This window comes from Lissotriton vulgaris, chromosome 2_1, assembly GCF_964263255.1.
Source record: "Lissotriton vulgaris chromosome 2_1, aLisVul1.2, whole genome shotgun sequence".
Classification (NCBI taxonomy): domain Eukaryota; kingdom Metazoa; phylum Chordata; class Amphibia; order Caudata; family Salamandridae; genus Lissotriton; species Lissotriton vulgaris.
In genome coordinates, this window is record NC_141687.1 from 2,041,274,566 (window position 1) to 2,041,292,679 (window position 18,114).

At 45.3% G+C, this 18,114-nt stretch overlaps 1 protein-coding gene across 1 annotated transcript in view; it reads left to right on the forward strand.

Moving 5' to 3' along the window:
- Window positions 1-18,114, forward strand: part of SHC4 (SHC adaptor protein 4) — a 349,519-nt gene that overhangs the window by 257,695 nt on the left and 73,710 nt on the right. Inside the window, exon 8 of the mRNA XM_086958275.1 lies at window positions 4,639-4,819. Within this exon, the coding sequence (XP_086814401.1) occupies window positions 4,639-4,819 (181 nt within the window). The remainder of the gene's footprint in view (window positions 1-4,638; window positions 4,820-18,114) is intronic.

Sequence of the window (18,114 nt, forward strand, 5' to 3'; positions counted from 1 at the left end):
TCTGTTGCTTCTTTCTGCATTTCTTTTGCTTCTTTCTGTGCGTTTTTTCTTCTTTCTTCACATGTCCTACTTCTGTAGGCATAGTTAGAAACTAGTATTTAAAAAACCTTTAAAAATCACTTAAAAATCATAGGTTTCAGGCACGTTATAGTTAGAAATTAGCATTTAAAAAACCTTAGAAATTCACTGAAAAAACCATAGGTTTCAGGGGCGTTATAGTTAGTTGGACATTTCACTCGTACAAAACCATAGAAATTCCCCCGTTATAGTTAGTTCAGCTAACTATAACTCGCGCCTCCGCAATGCACTGCTGATGACATCATATTTTACATCACTCATGACATGGTTAGTGACATCACTGATGACATCTCAAATGACATCACTGATAACATCACTGATGACATCATCCATGTGATAAATTGGTGCATCTTCTCACACCCAATATAACCTTTCATACACCCACTCTAAATTACAGACTGCCATTCTCAAAACCATAGACCCTCCAACACCAATAACTACATACCCACTCGCTGATTCTTAGGTTTACACACACATCCACTCACCCACCCGTACAGTCACTCATACTTACGGTCACTCAGTACAGGACTATCATATGCACTCATACACCTATATAGACACACACACCGCCACTCATCCATAGAGGTGCTCACACACCTAGTCAATCATGCAAATAATTAATCACAATGCCATTTACTCACCTATACAGTTATTCACACACCAGCTCAATTACTCATACAAATACTAGCACATTCTTACACTCTTATACAATCACTGATACAAGCACACACTCATCCATACAGCCACTCTCACAATCACACACTCTCACTTATAGCCATTTATATACTCCAACCCACATATACTGCCTTTCACATATGTAGGTACTCAAACATGTACCACTGAGATATACATTCACTCACCAACACATCTATACATACACTCACCCACCCATACAGTCCATCACAGATGCACTCTTGAAACCATGCACCCAGTGAATCACCCACTCATACATCTATGCACAGAGTCCCACACACCCCACCCACTTAAACACTCAGTCACCCATACAGATACTCAGACAACCAATCAATAACCAATATAGACACTCGTGTAGCTATTCACAAACCCATGCAGCCCCTTACATACCAACAGACAGCCGGATATAGACATTCACACAATTTAGTCACTAACCCATGCATTCAGTAAGATACGTTTAATCACTCACTTATAGAGTCAGTCACGCACCTACAAAATCATCCATTCAGACACTTATACACCCGCTCATTCTTCAAATAGGCCATTTCTTAGATATATATATAACATATTTAAACTTTACAGAAACACACAGTCACTGGATGATGTCATGAGTGATGTCATTTGGGATGTCATCAGTGATGTCACTGGCCATGTCCTGAGTGATGTAATATGTGATGTCATCAGCAGTGCATTGCGGGGGCGCGAGTTATAGTTAGCTGAACTAACTATAACGGGGGAATTTCTATGGTTTTGTACGAGTGAAATGTCCAACTAACTATAACGTCCCTGAAACCTATGGTTTTTAAGTAAATATATATATAAATATTTTTGTTGTTGTTGAAAATGCAAATAAAGCGATCACTCGGAGTTTTGCCAACACCTGTTGTTGATTTATCCCAGGTAACGCGTTTCGCTTGCAAGGCAAGCTTGGTCACACAGTGAGTTATCGGAAAAGACATGCAATACATAGGCAGTATGGAAATTAAAGAAGGACCAATGTATAGATATATTACCTAGCCTAAATGGCATCCATTTTGTAGTATGGAAACTTTCTGGTTATTTCTACACAAGTAAACACAAATAAATAGAAATTGCGGTTTGAAGAAGCATATTACATCATACTATGTTTTCAAACTTGGTACACGGATCCTCTCATGCCAATAAATACAACATTGTAATCATTTTTGGTTTACAATGCAAGTGCGATATGAATCACAATATGTTTAGGCTTTTGTGGGTAATATCTCCTTTTACTAGGAAATCTTTCAAATTCATCCCCTTCCTGTATGTAATCAGTGGTCTGTCCTGCATGGCGTGGCCTATGACTGGGTCACTGGTGAGGATATTCAGTTTTGTGTTAGTATTTTGGAAATTGCTTTTGACGCTTTATTGTACGTAAGGATTACCCTAGTACTGATGTTTTCCTCAGTGTTAGGTTTATCTATCAATGTTTCATCTCTTTCGATTTTCTCAATTTTGTCTTTGGCTCTATTCAGGACCTAATTGGAATATCCCCTCTCACGGAATCCTTTCATCCTGTTCCCTTGCTCGGTCAATAAACTTTCATGAGAGCTGCAGTTTCTTCACGCTCTCAGTAGTTCACCAAATGGAATTCTCCATTTCAGTGTTTCAGGGTGACTGCTGAGAGCATGCAGAAGACTGTTCCCTGCTGTCGATTTTCTGTGGAGTTTGGTGTGTATCTTATTTTCTGCTATCTCCACCACTACATCAAGGAATTCGATCTGTTTATTGCTGATGTTGTAGGTGAGATTGAGGTTAAAAGTGTTATTATTGAGTTCTTTGATCATGTTTTTCACGCTCTCCTCACTACCTTTCCACACTACAAAAAGATCATCTATGTACCTGTACCATTTTATGACCTTGTTCCCTGTTGGGTCTTCCTAAAGTTTTTTAAGGACTTCCTCCTCCCTTACCCCCAGAAAAAGATTGGCAAAACTGGTGGCAAAGCAAGTACCGATCACGGTACCAAGGATTTGCTTGAACATTGTGCCATTGAATAAAAACATATTATTCAGAAGACAAAATTTCATTAGTACTAATAGCATTTCAGTGCGTTCTAAATAACATATTTCCAGTGTATTCAGAAAATGTTGGCAGCAGAGAACGCCCAGCGAATGATCAATAATGGAGTACTTTTTGTGCCTCTGATATGTGAGGGAAGTTTTTCTACATACTCACAGAGAAAGTCATCTATATATTTTGAAATATTTTTAGTGACGTAGCCAATGGAGGATACAATGGGTCTACCAGGGGGAACTTTAGGACCCTTGTGCACCTTTGGTAGTAGGTAAAAAATGGGTGTTCTGGGATAATCACATTTTAGATAACAATATTCTTCCCATTGCAGGATACCTTTTTCTTTGTACCCTGTTAGAGTGTTCCATACGTTAACTATACTGGCATTGTACTCATGTAGTTGTGTAGAAATGACCAGAAAGTTTCCACACTACAAAATGGATGCCATTTAGGCTAGGAAATGTATCCATACATTGGTCCTTATTTAATTTCCATACTGCCTATCTATTGCATGTCTTTTCCGATAACTCACTGTGTGACCAAGCTTGCCTTGCAAGCGAAACGTGTAACCTGGAATAAATCAACAACTGGTGTTGGCAAAACTCTGAGTGATCGCTTTGGGTACGCGTGGGTACGGGTTTTGGGGTGGAAGGGTGAATGTAGGGGTTTAGGGTGGGTAAAGGTTTTGGGGGCAAGTGTAATGTTAAGGTTTAGGGTGGGTATGGGTTTTGGGGTGGCAAGAGTAATTTTAGGGTTTAGGGTGGGCAAGGGTTTTAGAGTGGCGAGGGTAATTTTAGAGTTTAGATAGGGTATAGAATTTAGGTTGGCAAGGGAATTCTTAGGGTTTAGGGAGGGTATGGAATTTGGGGTGGCAAGGGAATTCTTAGGATTTAGGGTGGGTAAGGGTTTTGGGGTAGCAAGGGTAATTTTAGGGTTTATAGTGGGTATGGGTTGAGGGGTTGTGGGGTTTAAAGATAAATATATATATATATATATATATATATATATATATATATATATATAGATATAGATATATATATACATATATATGTTTGTGTGTGTATATATTTATATACACACACTTTCATATGTATTTATGCATGTGTAAATATGTAAAAAGATATAAATATACATATACATATATTTCATATATATATTTACAAAACAAGTGTTTGTACCTACTTGTACATTAATTGTTTTAGAAAGTATGTGCCTTTATTAGGCATGCTTTTATCACAAAATGTAAGAATTTTACAGGAAAATATAAACCCTTTACATATAGCAAGGATTTAAACTTACCTGCAAAATTCTTATAATTGCTTATAAAACCTTCACCACGCATATGCCCTTACCAGTCATGCTTTTACAACGAAAGTCGTTGTATATGCATGTGTAGTAAAGGCATATGCGCTATAAAGGCATACATGGTAAAGATTATGCATGCTAATGCCATGCGTGTTGTAAAGGCTGCGTTGTAATGACATGCGTTACAATGGAATGGGTGGTATTGTCATACATCCGAGGTTTATTTGATATACAAAGCGTGAAAGAGCCAGAAAACCAAGCCATAGAAAGTGGTTTACCAAATTGCCTAACAGGTTATGTGTGTATTTAGGCTAAACAGAAATAGGTGGATAATGTTTTAGGCTCCTGCGTGTGTTTTCCTTCCCGTTGTACAAAACGAATCAGTCTCCTCTGATCTAGATGGAAATGTCCAGTTTCTTAGGTATTCTGGTGCCATAGGATGCTGAGTTGTCCGGCAGAAAACTTAACATTGTGTGTAAACATTGATGTAAAACTCATGCTGTTCTCATAACTCTTCTTCTTTAGTGAGACCGTTCTGCTTGAAAGCTCAACTTGGAATGTAGCGGATAAAGAAGATCATGAGTACTACAATGAAATTCCTGGCAAGTGGCCCCCCACTGGGGGTGTTCTGGACGTGCGCAGAGATCTAGAAGGCACTCCAGAAAGAATTAATTGCTTCATACCCCGAGAAAGGAAATACACTTTGGTAAGCAAATGATTATTTCTCCTGTCATGAAACTTTCCCGAACCCTCATACCAATAGGGCCAAATTGTGTTAGTCTAAGTGTTTAAGCTGCCCGCCTACGGATGGTTTCAGTCAAAGGTAAGGTTGTCCTAGAACAAGAGTTCACTCCTTTGTAAGAATCAGACCAGAGTAGAGCACTATTTGGCAAGCACAACAAACATGCAAATCTACTAGACATGGCATTCTTGAAAGGCAGTTTCAATTTGATAAAAGTTGAATCCTTATGATTAGACAATGTCTCAAACCCCTTAGGGTAACAGTGGTAGAAATGATGCTAAAGAAAGCTACAATGGACAATCTGACTACTTCGACCAATATTTTTAAAATGAAGATTATGGGCAGATGCGTGAGTGGAAGTTGTTAGGTAGGCTGAAACCTATTTGGCTACACAAACTTGCCGGCCAACCTTCAATCAGGGTTTTGGCTCCATAGATCTTTCAAAATCACTTTGATTTAGATGAACTAACAGTTCCCTGCCTGAGAAATGACAACCGACCATGCACAATGATTGTGTTGTGTGTGGGACACACAATACAACTCGAGTAACGTAATTATCTGATGTCTGTTTTGGGGATTGTATTAGAACTTAGTTATGAAAACACTTATATCCACCAATGTCATGCATATACCACCCAAAATAATTCAAATAGCCTTGTATTGCTGAAGTGAATAAAATATTTCCTCCATAACAGGACTTACCAAACGTACTTATGGTGCATCCTCCAACCCACACCCTCAGCCTGGGACGACTCCTGGTAGCCGACCACACTGGGAACAGCACCAACACTCACCGACCATGCACGCAATCTAGGATTCATCCTCGATTCCTCCCTCTCCATGTCTAAGCAGGTCAACGCCGTCTCCTCCTCCTGCAACAACACCCTCTGCATGCTCTGCAAGATCTACAAGTAGATTCCGACCGAAACAAGCAGCAGACTGGACTATGGCAACGCACTCTACGCAGGAATCTCAGCCAAACACTTACGACGACTGCAACACATCCAAAACGCCTCAGTCTGACTGATCCTCAACGTCCCCCACCGTAGCCACATCATCCCACACCTGAGAGACCTACACTGGCTCCCCGTTGACAAGAGGATCACCTTCAAGCTCCTCACCAACGCACACACAGCACTCCACAAAGCCAGACCAGCCTACCTGAACAGCAGACTCACCTTCTACACCCTACCCGCCAGCTCCGCTTTGTCAGCCTCGCCCTCGCCGCTGTTTTCCCCTGCATCCAACGAACGACCTCCGGCAGCAGATCCTTCTCCTACCTCGCCGGCAAGACCTGGAACACCCTCCCTACCCACATACGGCAGACCCAAGACCTACTTGCCTTCAGAAGACTCCTCAAGACCTGGCTCTTCGAGCAGTAGCAGCACCCCCCTCTCCCCTCAGCACCTTGGGCCCCTCACGGGTAAGTAGCACGCTTTACAAGTACTGTCATTGATTTATTGATTCATTGATTGATTGATTGATATAAGAAATTTCCTTTCACTTTAAGTGTACCTGCGGGTGAGTGACCTGACAGGGGTAGTCAATGGTATCACTAATATTCTGATGACAACCTAATCCTTGTGGACCCGGAAGCACTTCTGGGGAGTGGTGAAAATGGGAAACTGTTTCAGTGAGGACAAAGAGATGATTGATTAAGAAGATGGTGGTCTTCCGGTAGGCCACCTTTTCTCAGCTGGTACTCGATTTAAGTCTTATACTGAAACATAAACATTATGGATGGCATCTTTGGAAACATTTTAGCCACTGGCAATTGCTTGGATTGCAATCCATTTAGTTATTTTTTTGTCATTATGCCACTCGAACCTGGAACCATCCATATGCAAATCAGACATGGTCCTTCTCAAACGGAGACAGTCTAGACCCAAAATACCAGGGCATCCCATCTACAAATAATCCCAGACAATTTATAGAAATACAAATAATCCCAGAAAGTTTTTGCATAGTTGGACCGCATCAGCAAAGTGTGGCTTAACTCCCATGGCACAGAGACTTTGGGACCATCAAGATTCTAAAGGCAACTAGTATGTGAGGCATGAGTTCTGGTGTAAATCCATTAATAATCCTTTCTGTGGAATCTAGATCATCCGGGTAATCTACTATTGACTGGTTGCAATTTCCCCAGGAGGAAATTTGGGTAAAGGAAGACAAACACACACTGGACTCTGCTCAGCTCACAAGGTCTTGGTGGATATAGCTTTCTTAGGGCATCATCTGAGATTTACAGAGGCTTTCGTCACTTGCCCTCAGAATGCTAGGTGTTATACCGAGGTGGTAATGGACACAGGGAACCGGAGAGCAATGACAAGTTAATTCTGCTCCATAGGTTTCCCTATAGATAACCCAATATTTTATGAAACCAAATGGAAAGCATGATAAGGAGTCACAAGCCGACAACTTTGCACATATCAGTATGCTCACTCAATATTCCACAGAAGGCCAGTTGTCATGTTCATCAAGGCTGTACCAGAATCCCTCTCCAGGGTTGTAAGTATAGATCAGGGGTCTCCAACCTTTTCTGTAGTGTGAGCTAATTCTGCTCAAGGAAAGTCCTGCTGAGCTACTACCATATGTTATTACTATCAAATGCTGATGATATGTATTACCATTACACTATGACCACCCTAAGCACAATTATCAATAGTAACCACCAAAAAATTCCAGGTGAAGTTATCAGCAGAATGCTAGGAAAAAGTTTATTTATTTATTTATTTATTTTTGCGATTTCTAAAGCGCCTGGTGACCCGTAGGCATCCCCGCGCTATTCAACCTGTAAAGATCCAGAGGGGGGAAGAGGGAGTGCCTTATTTGGGGAACAGGAGGGTTTTAAGTTTCCTGCGGAACACCATGTGGGAGGGTTCCAGGCGTAGACTGAGAGGGAGTGAGTTCCACGCTGTGGAGGCTTTGACTGAAAAGCGGCGACCGCCGGTGCGAGCCTTCCTGAATTTGGGCACCGTAGCAAGATGTTCGGCGTCGGAGCGAAGGGGTCTTGAGGCTTTATATGGGGTGACCATATTTTTAAGCGCGGCAGGGCCAGCTACATTGATAAGCTTGTGGGTAGTACATAGGGCCTTGAACTCTATTCTCTGGCGGACAGGGAGCCAGTGTAGGGCTTTGAGGGCAGGCTTGGCCGACACTCTAGGGGGGAGGTTCATAATGAGCCTGGCCGCCGCATTCTGGGTCCGTTGGAGTTTGGCCAGGGTGTATTCAGGGGCCCCCAGATAGATGGCATTGCTGTAATCGAGCCGGGCCAAGACAAGACCCTGGACAAGTAATTTCCTGGATGAGAGGGGAAGAAGAGGCAGGATCTTGCGTACGGACCGCAAGAGACCAAAGCAGGTGCCTGCTGTCTTGGCTGCCTGCGTTTTCATGGTAAGGTCAGGTTCCAACCAAACTCCTAGTGTTTTGATTTCATTTCTAGGAGAGGGGATTTCGCCGAAGGTGTCGGGCCAAGATGTGGGTGGAAAGGTCGTCCATTTATTGCCCAGGAGCATGATCTCGGTCTTTGCGCCGTTCAGCTTCAAGGCCGAGTCACACATCCATGTATGGATGTCCTGGAGGCAGTGCAGCAAGCTGTCAGGATGGTTATCAAGGTGGGACAGGGATACGACAAGTTGGGTGTCGTCAGCGTAGTTAATTATTTTTATACCGTAGGGGGCCACTACGTCTTCCAGGGGAGCCATATAGACATTAAACAGGGTGGGGCTGAGCGACGACCCCTGGGGAACTCCATTCTTCAGTGGAAGAGGTTCGGACCGGGAGTTGCCGTCCCACACCTGGAAGGATCGATGGGAGAGAAAGGATTCGATCCACGCTCGCGCCGTACCCACAATTCCTGCCTTGGCCAGGCGGTGTAGTAGGACACGGTGGTCCACCGTATCAAAGGCGGCGCTAAGATCCAGGAGGATCACTGCCACTGATCCCCCTGAGTCTAGGATACACCTTGCCTCCTCGATGACAGAGAGGAGTGCGGTGTCCGTGCCATGGCCGGGTCGAAACCCAGTTTGGGAATGGCGCAGGATGTTGTTTGTCTCGAGAAATTGGGATAGTTGCGAGTTGACTAGTTTTTCAGCCATCTTACTGATGCAAGGGAGCAGTGAGATCGGTCTATAATTGGACATGTCGTCCGGGTTCGGTTGGGGCTTTTTCAGCAAAGCCTTCACAACTGCGTTCTTCCAGTTGGGGGGTACCGTTCCACCAGTGAGTGAGGAGTTGATGAGGTCCCTGATGATAGGGGCTATGGTGGAGGACACCTTTTTTAGGAATCTAGCCGGGGCTGGGTCAAGGGGGGAACCGCTTTTCATTTTCTCAAGCGTGGACGTCACCTCGGTGAGGGAAACTGCTCTGAAAGTCTCCAGCCGTGGGCTATTGTTTTCGTCTGCTGTGGCCGGGATGGGAGGGGGGCTGACGGTAGGAAGGGAGTCCAGTATCCGCAGGATTTTAGACTCGAAATACTTAGCCAGATCCTTGCTTCTGTCTGGGGGGGGGAGGGAGTGAGGGGGGGGGGGGTGCTGTTGGGATGTTTAGTAGTTCTTTGACTATCTGATAGGATTCTTTGGCTGAGTTGGTCGCGGTTTTTATTCTGTTATCGTAAAACGTTGATTTAGCTAATTTCAAGACTGTTTTGTAGTGTCTTACCGCGTTGTGATATATGTCCTTGTTGCTGTGGAGCCAATCTTTCCTCCATGCTCTCTCCGCCTTTTTGCACACTTTACGGAGCGCTCTAAGTTCGGAGTTATACCAGGGGGCATGGCCCTTGGTCTTATTTATCACCTCCCGATTTTTGATGGGGATGAGGCTGTCGAGGGAGGAGGAAATCCAGTCTCTGAACTGGATGTCTGCCGTGGTGGGGTCGGCTGCAAGGCTGGGGATAGTAGCGTCAAGCGCCAAGGCCAAGGTTTATCAATATTAAATGCTTGTAATCAAGTAAAATTCAAATCATCACATGCAGTGCCACAAACTGTATTACCGTAGCAGTAAGTCTCCCCAACTCAAGTGGATAAACATGTTTCATATGGCAGACCCATTGGCCAACGCTGCAGCTTCCACGTGCCTCAACATCCTCCACATACTCAGCAAGAACTTCAAATGGACCCACCCCCTAAGCAAAGAAGGCTGAACTATGGGAACGCCCTCTATGCTGCAATCAACAAATCTCTACTCCACTAACTTCAGACTGTCCAGAACGCCGCAGCCAGACTCATCCTCAGCATCCCTCGACAAGACTGCATTACCCAGCATAAACGAGTCCTCCACTTGCTCCCTGTCGAAAAAAGAGTGACCTTCAAGCTGCTCACACACACCTATAAAGCCCTCCACAACACCAGACCAGAATACCTTAATCTCCATCTACACCGCCAAAAGAAACCTCCACTCCGCTGACCAGGCATTTGCCGAAATCCTCTACATTCTCAGAACCAGATAGGAGGCACACCCTTATCATGGCCAAGACCTGGAATTAACTCCCCCTCAGTATCAGATGAAGCCCCACACTGAAAGCATTCAGGAAGAGCCATAAGACATGGCTTTCGAATGACCAAAGCTGCACAAATCCCCCCCCCCCCACACACTCCCCCAATGCCTGAAGACCCTCATAGGTGAGTAGTGCGCTCTTTACGTCCCTGATTGATTGATAGGCCACCACAGTGTGTGTTTGAGTGGTATCAACAGGCCCTGCCATTGGTTTGGCTGTATGTAATTCTTAAGGGTAGCGAAATAAGCAGTGCTGCCTTCTTTAATATACACAATCTCTGAGATTGGCTTGGTTTGGCTTCACCTCTGAGAGCTACTTTGAAGGTGCTGGTGAGCTACCAGTAGCTCCCGAGCTACTGGTTGGAGACCCCTGGTATAGATGAACCAAAGTGTGTCCCTCCGAACAAGGACTGTGAGCAGGGAGGCATGAAGCATCAGGGTAGGTTTTGGCAGGACTGCAAATGAAATCGGAACCATGGAAAGGGGATAAAACAACACAGTGCACAGAATGCCCCACACTGAGCAAAACTCTAATGGTAGTGGGAGGCATACAACCATAGAATGTTGCGTGGCCTCTATTTCTTCCGCTGTCATTACCTAAACTCCCATTCAGTACACTTGAGGAGATTTAAGGACCTGCGTGAGCTGACTCCCCACTAATTAATATATCACACGAAACAAGCCACAGGTCTGGGTTAGGAGGAGGTTAGTGTGTCATGCAAGGGGGAATTCCCTTTTTAGGATGGTTCCCCTCACGCACCAGAGGTGTCAGCTTCATCATGGGGGTGCCTCACACGAAAGACCTAGTCTTCGTGTGGGCTACAACCCCCTCTCTATGAGGGGGGAGCTCAGGGATGTTTTATTTGATTTGAGCAGGCAGGGTCTACTAAACCACTATGTGAGTCGGTGTGTGTGTGTGTGTGGAGCAAGAAAGTACAGGGCTGTGATGTGAGAAATTACATTAAAACTGGCTACTGGGTTAGCTATATTGTGACTTTATTCAACTACCCAGTGTCAGGATTAAAAACAATGAGGAGCTGTAGACACACGTCCCAGCATAAGAAGCACAAGTGTAGCTAGACCACATGTTTCGGCCAGGAGGACCTTCTTCAGGGTCAATTAGTTGATGGGGGTGAGAACCAACCTCGAATAATAATCTAAATCCTTCTCATAGTGAACCATTAAAGTGACTAAATAACCTGTGCTGGTAGATTAGCACAAAGCAGTCAGGCTTAACTTAGAGGGAATGTGTAAAGTATTGATGTAGTACTCAAACAATATTAAAGTGAAAACACAACGTAAGAAAAATCCCAAAACAATTTAGAAAAATTGAGAATGTTTTAATAAATAAAATGACAGCAATGCAAGTAAAACCAGAGATGTGAATTTTTAAAGTTTTAATTAAAAATAGCGGCAAGAACAACAAAGCGCCAACCATGTGTATCTGGTCGCACTAGTTAAGGCCAACACAATGGATCGCCAGTCAGGTAAAGGGACTGGGCTTGTCCCAGTGACAAATTACCTTTGAACTTAAAATCTTTTATGGAGGAAAAGTGATTGGTGACGATTTATCAGCAGAGTAAGTTGCAAGCTTGGACCAAAGCAAGACATGACAATGGTGGATTTCTGAAAAGCAAGGTCCCGGTGCAGTTGTCCACGAAGATTGGAAAGCTCTGGGTAGGCAAAAGGCCAAAGCCTGTGCCCAGGAAGGCTTTGACTTCTTTGGGTTGCTGCTTGACATCTGTCCTAAGGAAGCCCTCTACGTTTGAACGATTCTTGAAGGCTAGTCTTCCTTCGGGGCCATCAGACAGCAGCACAGTACTTCATCTGCCTCCACGGACCCAGGAGAGGTCGGTGGATCCACGTTTATGCACAGTGCCCACCTCTTGTGGAGGGAAAGCCTCTGTCCACCCCCTAAAGGGGTGGCAGGCCTTGTGTGAGCTTTATCTGCCAGTGACAATGTATCAGCAGCTCAGAAAAGGGCACGCTCCTACCCCCCAGGCCATCCTGTCAAGGGAGGAATCCCTCTTCCTACTTTAGGGCCCTTTGACCACTGTCTGGGAGCAATACACATCTCATCACAGGGGAGCCATCACGAGTTAAGTGACAGCTGGACACTGGCAGGAAAGCATTTGTTTTTAGGCAGGAAAATGACTACTTTCTAAAAGTCGCCAAACACAATAACCAGAGTAAAAGACTTACAAACCACTTCTCGTGAAGGGGAAAGATATGTTTATACGGATAGGGGTTTACAATCTCCCTAATTAGTACTGTAACACAAAAGGGTATCCTGTACCCAGAAATGAAAAGGAATGTGAACCCCACATTGGGAAACCTCAATACTTTTCTGTGAGACCCTCACCCACTCAGTTAGTGTCATACTTCATCATCAGTTTTCATCCTGGTCCCTAAAAACCAGGATGGACTCAACCATATTTCACCGAGCACTTTGTATATTTTCTCAGCTGGGGTCTTATACGATTTAGAAATACCTCTTCCTACTTTAGGGCCCTTTGACCACTGTCTGGGAGCAATACACATCTCATCACAGGGGAGCCATCACGAGTTAAGTGACAGCGGACAACATGACCGCCCTCAAGCTTGCCACCCGGAAGCACCACCAACTGATCCGCGCCACCAAGAAAACTGCATTCAAGGACCGGCTGGACAACAACGCACACAACTGCAAGGAACTCTTCAACATCGTGAAAGAGCTCTCCAACCCCAACGCCGGTAACAACGACATCACCCCATCGCAAGACCTCTGCAATTCCCTCGCCTCCTACTTCCACAACAAGATCGCGGACATACACAACAGCTTCAGCACTCAACCGACGCACGCCAAGACCGAACCACCGCCCACCACCACCCTCCGCGCCTGGACTCGGATCAGCACCGAAGACACCGTCCACATGATGAACTCCATCCACTCCGGATCTCCGACCGACCCCTGCCCTCACCACGTCTTCAACAAGGCCGACGCTGTCATCGCACCCCACCTGCGGGACATCATCAACACCGCCACCTTCCCCGAGAGCTGGAAGCACGCTGAACTCAGCGCCCTACTAAAGAAACCTACAGCGGACCCCACCGAACTCAAGAATTACCGCCCCATCTCGCTCCTCCTGTTCCCACCCAAAGTCATCGAGAAGACCGTCAACAAACAGCTGGCCGCCTTCCTCGAGACGAATGGATCCCTCGACCCCTCACAGTCTGGCTTCCGAGCCAACCACAGCACCGAGACCGCCCTCATCGCTGCCACCGATGACATCCGAGCCCTGATGGACAACGGAGAAACAGCGGCCCTCATCCTCCTAGACCTCTCCGCGGCATTCGACACTGTCTGCCACCGCACCCTAGTGCAGCGCCTCAGCAACGTCGGAATCCAGGAGAAGGCACTGGAATGGATCATCTCCTTCCTCGACGGAAAAACACAGAGAGTCCGTATACCACCGTACAAGTCAGAGGCCACCGAAGTCGAACCACTCACAGAAATTCTCCAAAAGTCTCAACTATCCTATCACATGTATGCTGATGACACACAAATATACTTAAAGATCGCATCCCTAAAAGACTTGGAACTAATGAATGAGACACTAAAAATGGCACTTCAATGGTTAACCACAAACCATCTGAAGCTGAACGCACATAAAACAGAGTTCCTACTAATCTCACCACCAAGGAACAACTCAGAAATAAAGGAATGGACGAAAGGCGTGACTGCGCTGAACTGCACCCCTACCCTGGTCAACTCAGCTAAATCACTAGGAATCACCTTAGACGAGAATCTGGATATGAAAGCCCACATTTACTCAATGGCGAAAAGTGCCCGCTTTCACTTGAACTACTTAAGAAAATTGAAACCATTCATCACAGAGGCGGACCTCAAACTGGCAATCCAATCCTTAGTTATCTCGAGGATTGAATATGGCTGCACCACCTTAGCTGGCTTACCAAAAATGTCTACGGCACCTCTAAAAGCCTGCCTTAACGCGGCGGCAAGACTTATCACCGGAACCAGGAAATATGATCATATATCCCCGCACCTGAAAGCTTTAAACTGGCTACCTTATGAAGCCAGAATCCAAATGAAGATAGCATGTATCACACACAGAGCGCTACACGACAACACACCAAGGTATCTAGCCAAGAAAGTTCAATTGTCCGGCGGCAACCGACCAGCCCGGAGTGCTAAGGAGTTGCTGCTACGGCCAGCCATCTTCCGAAAGAAAAAAACCTATGACAGAGCGTTCACAGGAGCTGCCCCCAGAATATGGAACTCACTCCCTCCAAATATCAGGAAGATCCAGAATCTGGTTGCATTCAAGCGGGAAGTGAAGAGCCTACTGATGAATAGATACATTACCTAGTGAAGACCACTGTTCACGATTCTGATATACTAATGCCTTAGTACTGAACTTGTATGGCACTAGTAAGGGAAGCATAATCAATACTAAAAGGAACACATATTCTCTGATATGAGAACAACCTAAAGGCCAACACTAATGGATACTCTGACAGATCACGAGAACAGCACCCCATACGAACATATACCGAGCTACCTCATATTGGTTATCTGTTATATATACCTGTTTTAGTTACTAATTTAGCCATAGCATATTTTAACGCGAACGCCTCACGTGTTACGAATATTTAGTGCTGTACTTTAAATGTTTTTATATATGTTAACCTTCTACCTCTCCTATGTTAAGCGCTCTGATACCCAAGGGTCTTGTTCGCTCTATACAAAACTCTATATTAAATAAATAAATAAATAAATAAATCTGCGGCGTCCCTCAAGGATCCTCGCTGAGCCCCCTCGCGGCCATCGCACGCCAACACAACCTCAACATCATCTCCTACGCCGACGACACCCAGCTGATCCTCTCCCGACCAACGACCCCGCCGCCGCCAGAGCCAACCTTCACGAAGGGATGAAAGACGTAGCCGACTGGATGACGACCAGCCGCCTGAAACTGAACTCAGACAAGATGGAAGTCCTCATCCTGGGCTCTTCGCCCTCCACCTGGGACGACTCCTGGTGGCCCCCCGCCCTGGGCACCGCACCCAAACCGACAGACCACGCACGCAACCTGGGCTTCATCCTGGACTCCTCCCTCACCATGACCAGACAAGTCAACGCCGTATCCTCGTCGTGCTTCAACATCCTGGGCATGCTACGGAAGATCTTCCGGTGGATCCCCACCGAGACCAGGAAGACGGTCACCCAGGCCCTCGTCACCAGCCGACTGGACTACGGCAACGCCCTCTACGCCGGAACCACCGCCAAGCTCCAGAAAAGACTCCAGCGGATCCAGAACGCCTCAGGCAGACTCATCCTCGACGTCCCACGACACAGCCACATCTCCGGACATCTGAGAGACCTGCATTGGCTCCCCGTCAACAAAAGAATCACCTTCCGTCTCCTCACCCACGCACACAAAGCCCTACACGACCAAGGCCCGAGCTACCTCAACAACCGCATCAACTTCTACGCTCCCAAACGTCATCTCCGATCAGCCAGCCACGCCCTCGCCGCCGTCCCCCGCATCCGAAGAGCGACAACAGGAGGAAGGTCCTTCTCCTACCTGGCCGCCAAGACCTGGAACTCCCTCCCGACCGACCTGCGCCTGACCCAAGACCACCTCTCCTTCAGGAAGAAGCTCAAGACCTGGCTATTCGAGCAGTAGCAGTACACCCCCCACCCCCCTAGCGCCTTGAGACCCTCCGGGTAAGTAGTGCGCTCTATAAATGTCTATGATTGATTGATTGATTGACAGCTGGACACTGGCAGGAAAGCATTTGTTTTTAGGCAGGAAAATGACCACTTTCTAAAAGTCGCCAAACACAATAACCAGAGTAAAAGACTTACAAACCACTTCTCGTGAAGGGGAAAGATATGTTTATACGGATAGGGGTTTACAATCCCCCTAATTAGTACTGTAACACAAAAGGGTATCCTGTACCCAGAAATGAAAAGGAATGTGAACCCCACATTGGGAAACCTCAATACTTTTCTGTGAGACCCTCACCCACTCTGTTAGTGTCATACTTCATCATCAGTTTTCATCCTGGTCCCTAAAAACAAGGATGGACTCAACCATATTTCACCGAGCACTTTGTATATTTTCTCAGCGGGGGTCTTATACGATTTAGAAATACCTTATCCAGGTATCTCTTTAATAATGCGTGTTCTGATATAGTATTGTATTGTATTATTTCTTTATTCGGTTTTTGGCAGATAAAAAAAGCATAACAGCATTTCACATAGACATTTCATTACAAAATCAAGTAAACATTTCGTTTCATTTTGTTCTTTACAAGATAAAAAGCCGAATAAAACCTTAAAAGAAAGGCTAATTAAAAAAAAGGAAACCCCTGGGCAAATTTGTACTCGTTTTAGGCCCTAGCATATTTACACATTAAAAATAATAATTCACGATGGGTCCATTTTGCCACAACAGATGGTTTTTATACAATTTACAGGTTAAGGCGATGGCGAAAGATAGATTTCAGGAATTTTATGGACGTCGTTTGTTAGCAGTAGTTCTTCTAAGTGTGCGAGCGAAAGGTCTCTTAGTTTCTTCCTTGATATAGACCTAATGGTAGTTGGTTCCAGGTAAAAAATTTCAAAACCTAGGTCTTTGAAAAATCGTTTTATGTAGGACAACCAGATGATTTTATTTGAGTGGTCCAGGGCCATGCAATCTAGTATAATTTGTTTAGTGAGATCATTTTCATCTGTCGTCCAGACACGATGCCATAAAAGCAATGGCTGTATCTTGGCTAGGTCTGATAGATATGATAACCCGAATTCCATGTGGCACGCAATTGTTGATACGCTCCTCGGTGTCACTAGGAGATATCGTATGAAAGCATTTTCCGCGTTTTCTAAGTTGTTTGTGTCCGTGTACCCCCACACTCCCGCCCCGTACAGAGCTACTGATTGACACTTGGCTCTATAAATCTGTATGAGCTTGACTGGTGGTCTCTTTCCTAATTTTTTAGAAAACTTTACAAGAGCCATATTAGCTCTAACAAGATGTGACTTTCTCGACTCTATTGCTGCTTTCCAGTTTAACTTATGGTCTATTATGATTCCTAGGTATGGGTATTGGGCCGTTGTGGATACTTTCTCATTGTTTAAATATATGTCCCTTGCCCTTTTTCCTCCTGGGCCTGCGTTCATAACAAAGGTCTTTTTTATGTTTATGCGCAGGTCCAGGTTGCCCATATATTTGGAGTATCTACACAATGCCTGCTGGAGCTCTAGGGGGGTACGGGCGAGTATCACTGCGTCGTCCGCGTAGAGTAGAGCGGGGATCGACCAATGTTTTATATGTGGGAGGTACTGGCTCCCTTCCAACATGGCGCCCTCCAAGCTATTGGTATAGAGTGTAAAAAGGAAGGGGGCCGGGACACAACCCTGTCGTACTCCCCTCTCCACCGAAAACGCCGCAGATAACTCGCCCTTTGTCCTAAATCTCACCCTGGCTGACGCAGTTGAGTATAATTCCCGTAGGAAATTTACCAGTGGAAGATCAACCCCCATATCTAGTAGCATGGACCAAAGTTTGGCGTGAGACACACAGTCGAAAGCTGCTGACAAATCTACATACGCCATGTATATGCTGCCCGCCTTTGCACATACATATTAGGTGTATTGGTGAGTCAGTGGGTATATGAGTGACTGAATGGGTGACTGAGTGGGTGCGTGTCTGACTGTATAAGTGAGTGATTAGGTGTCTCAATGAATGTATGGGCGA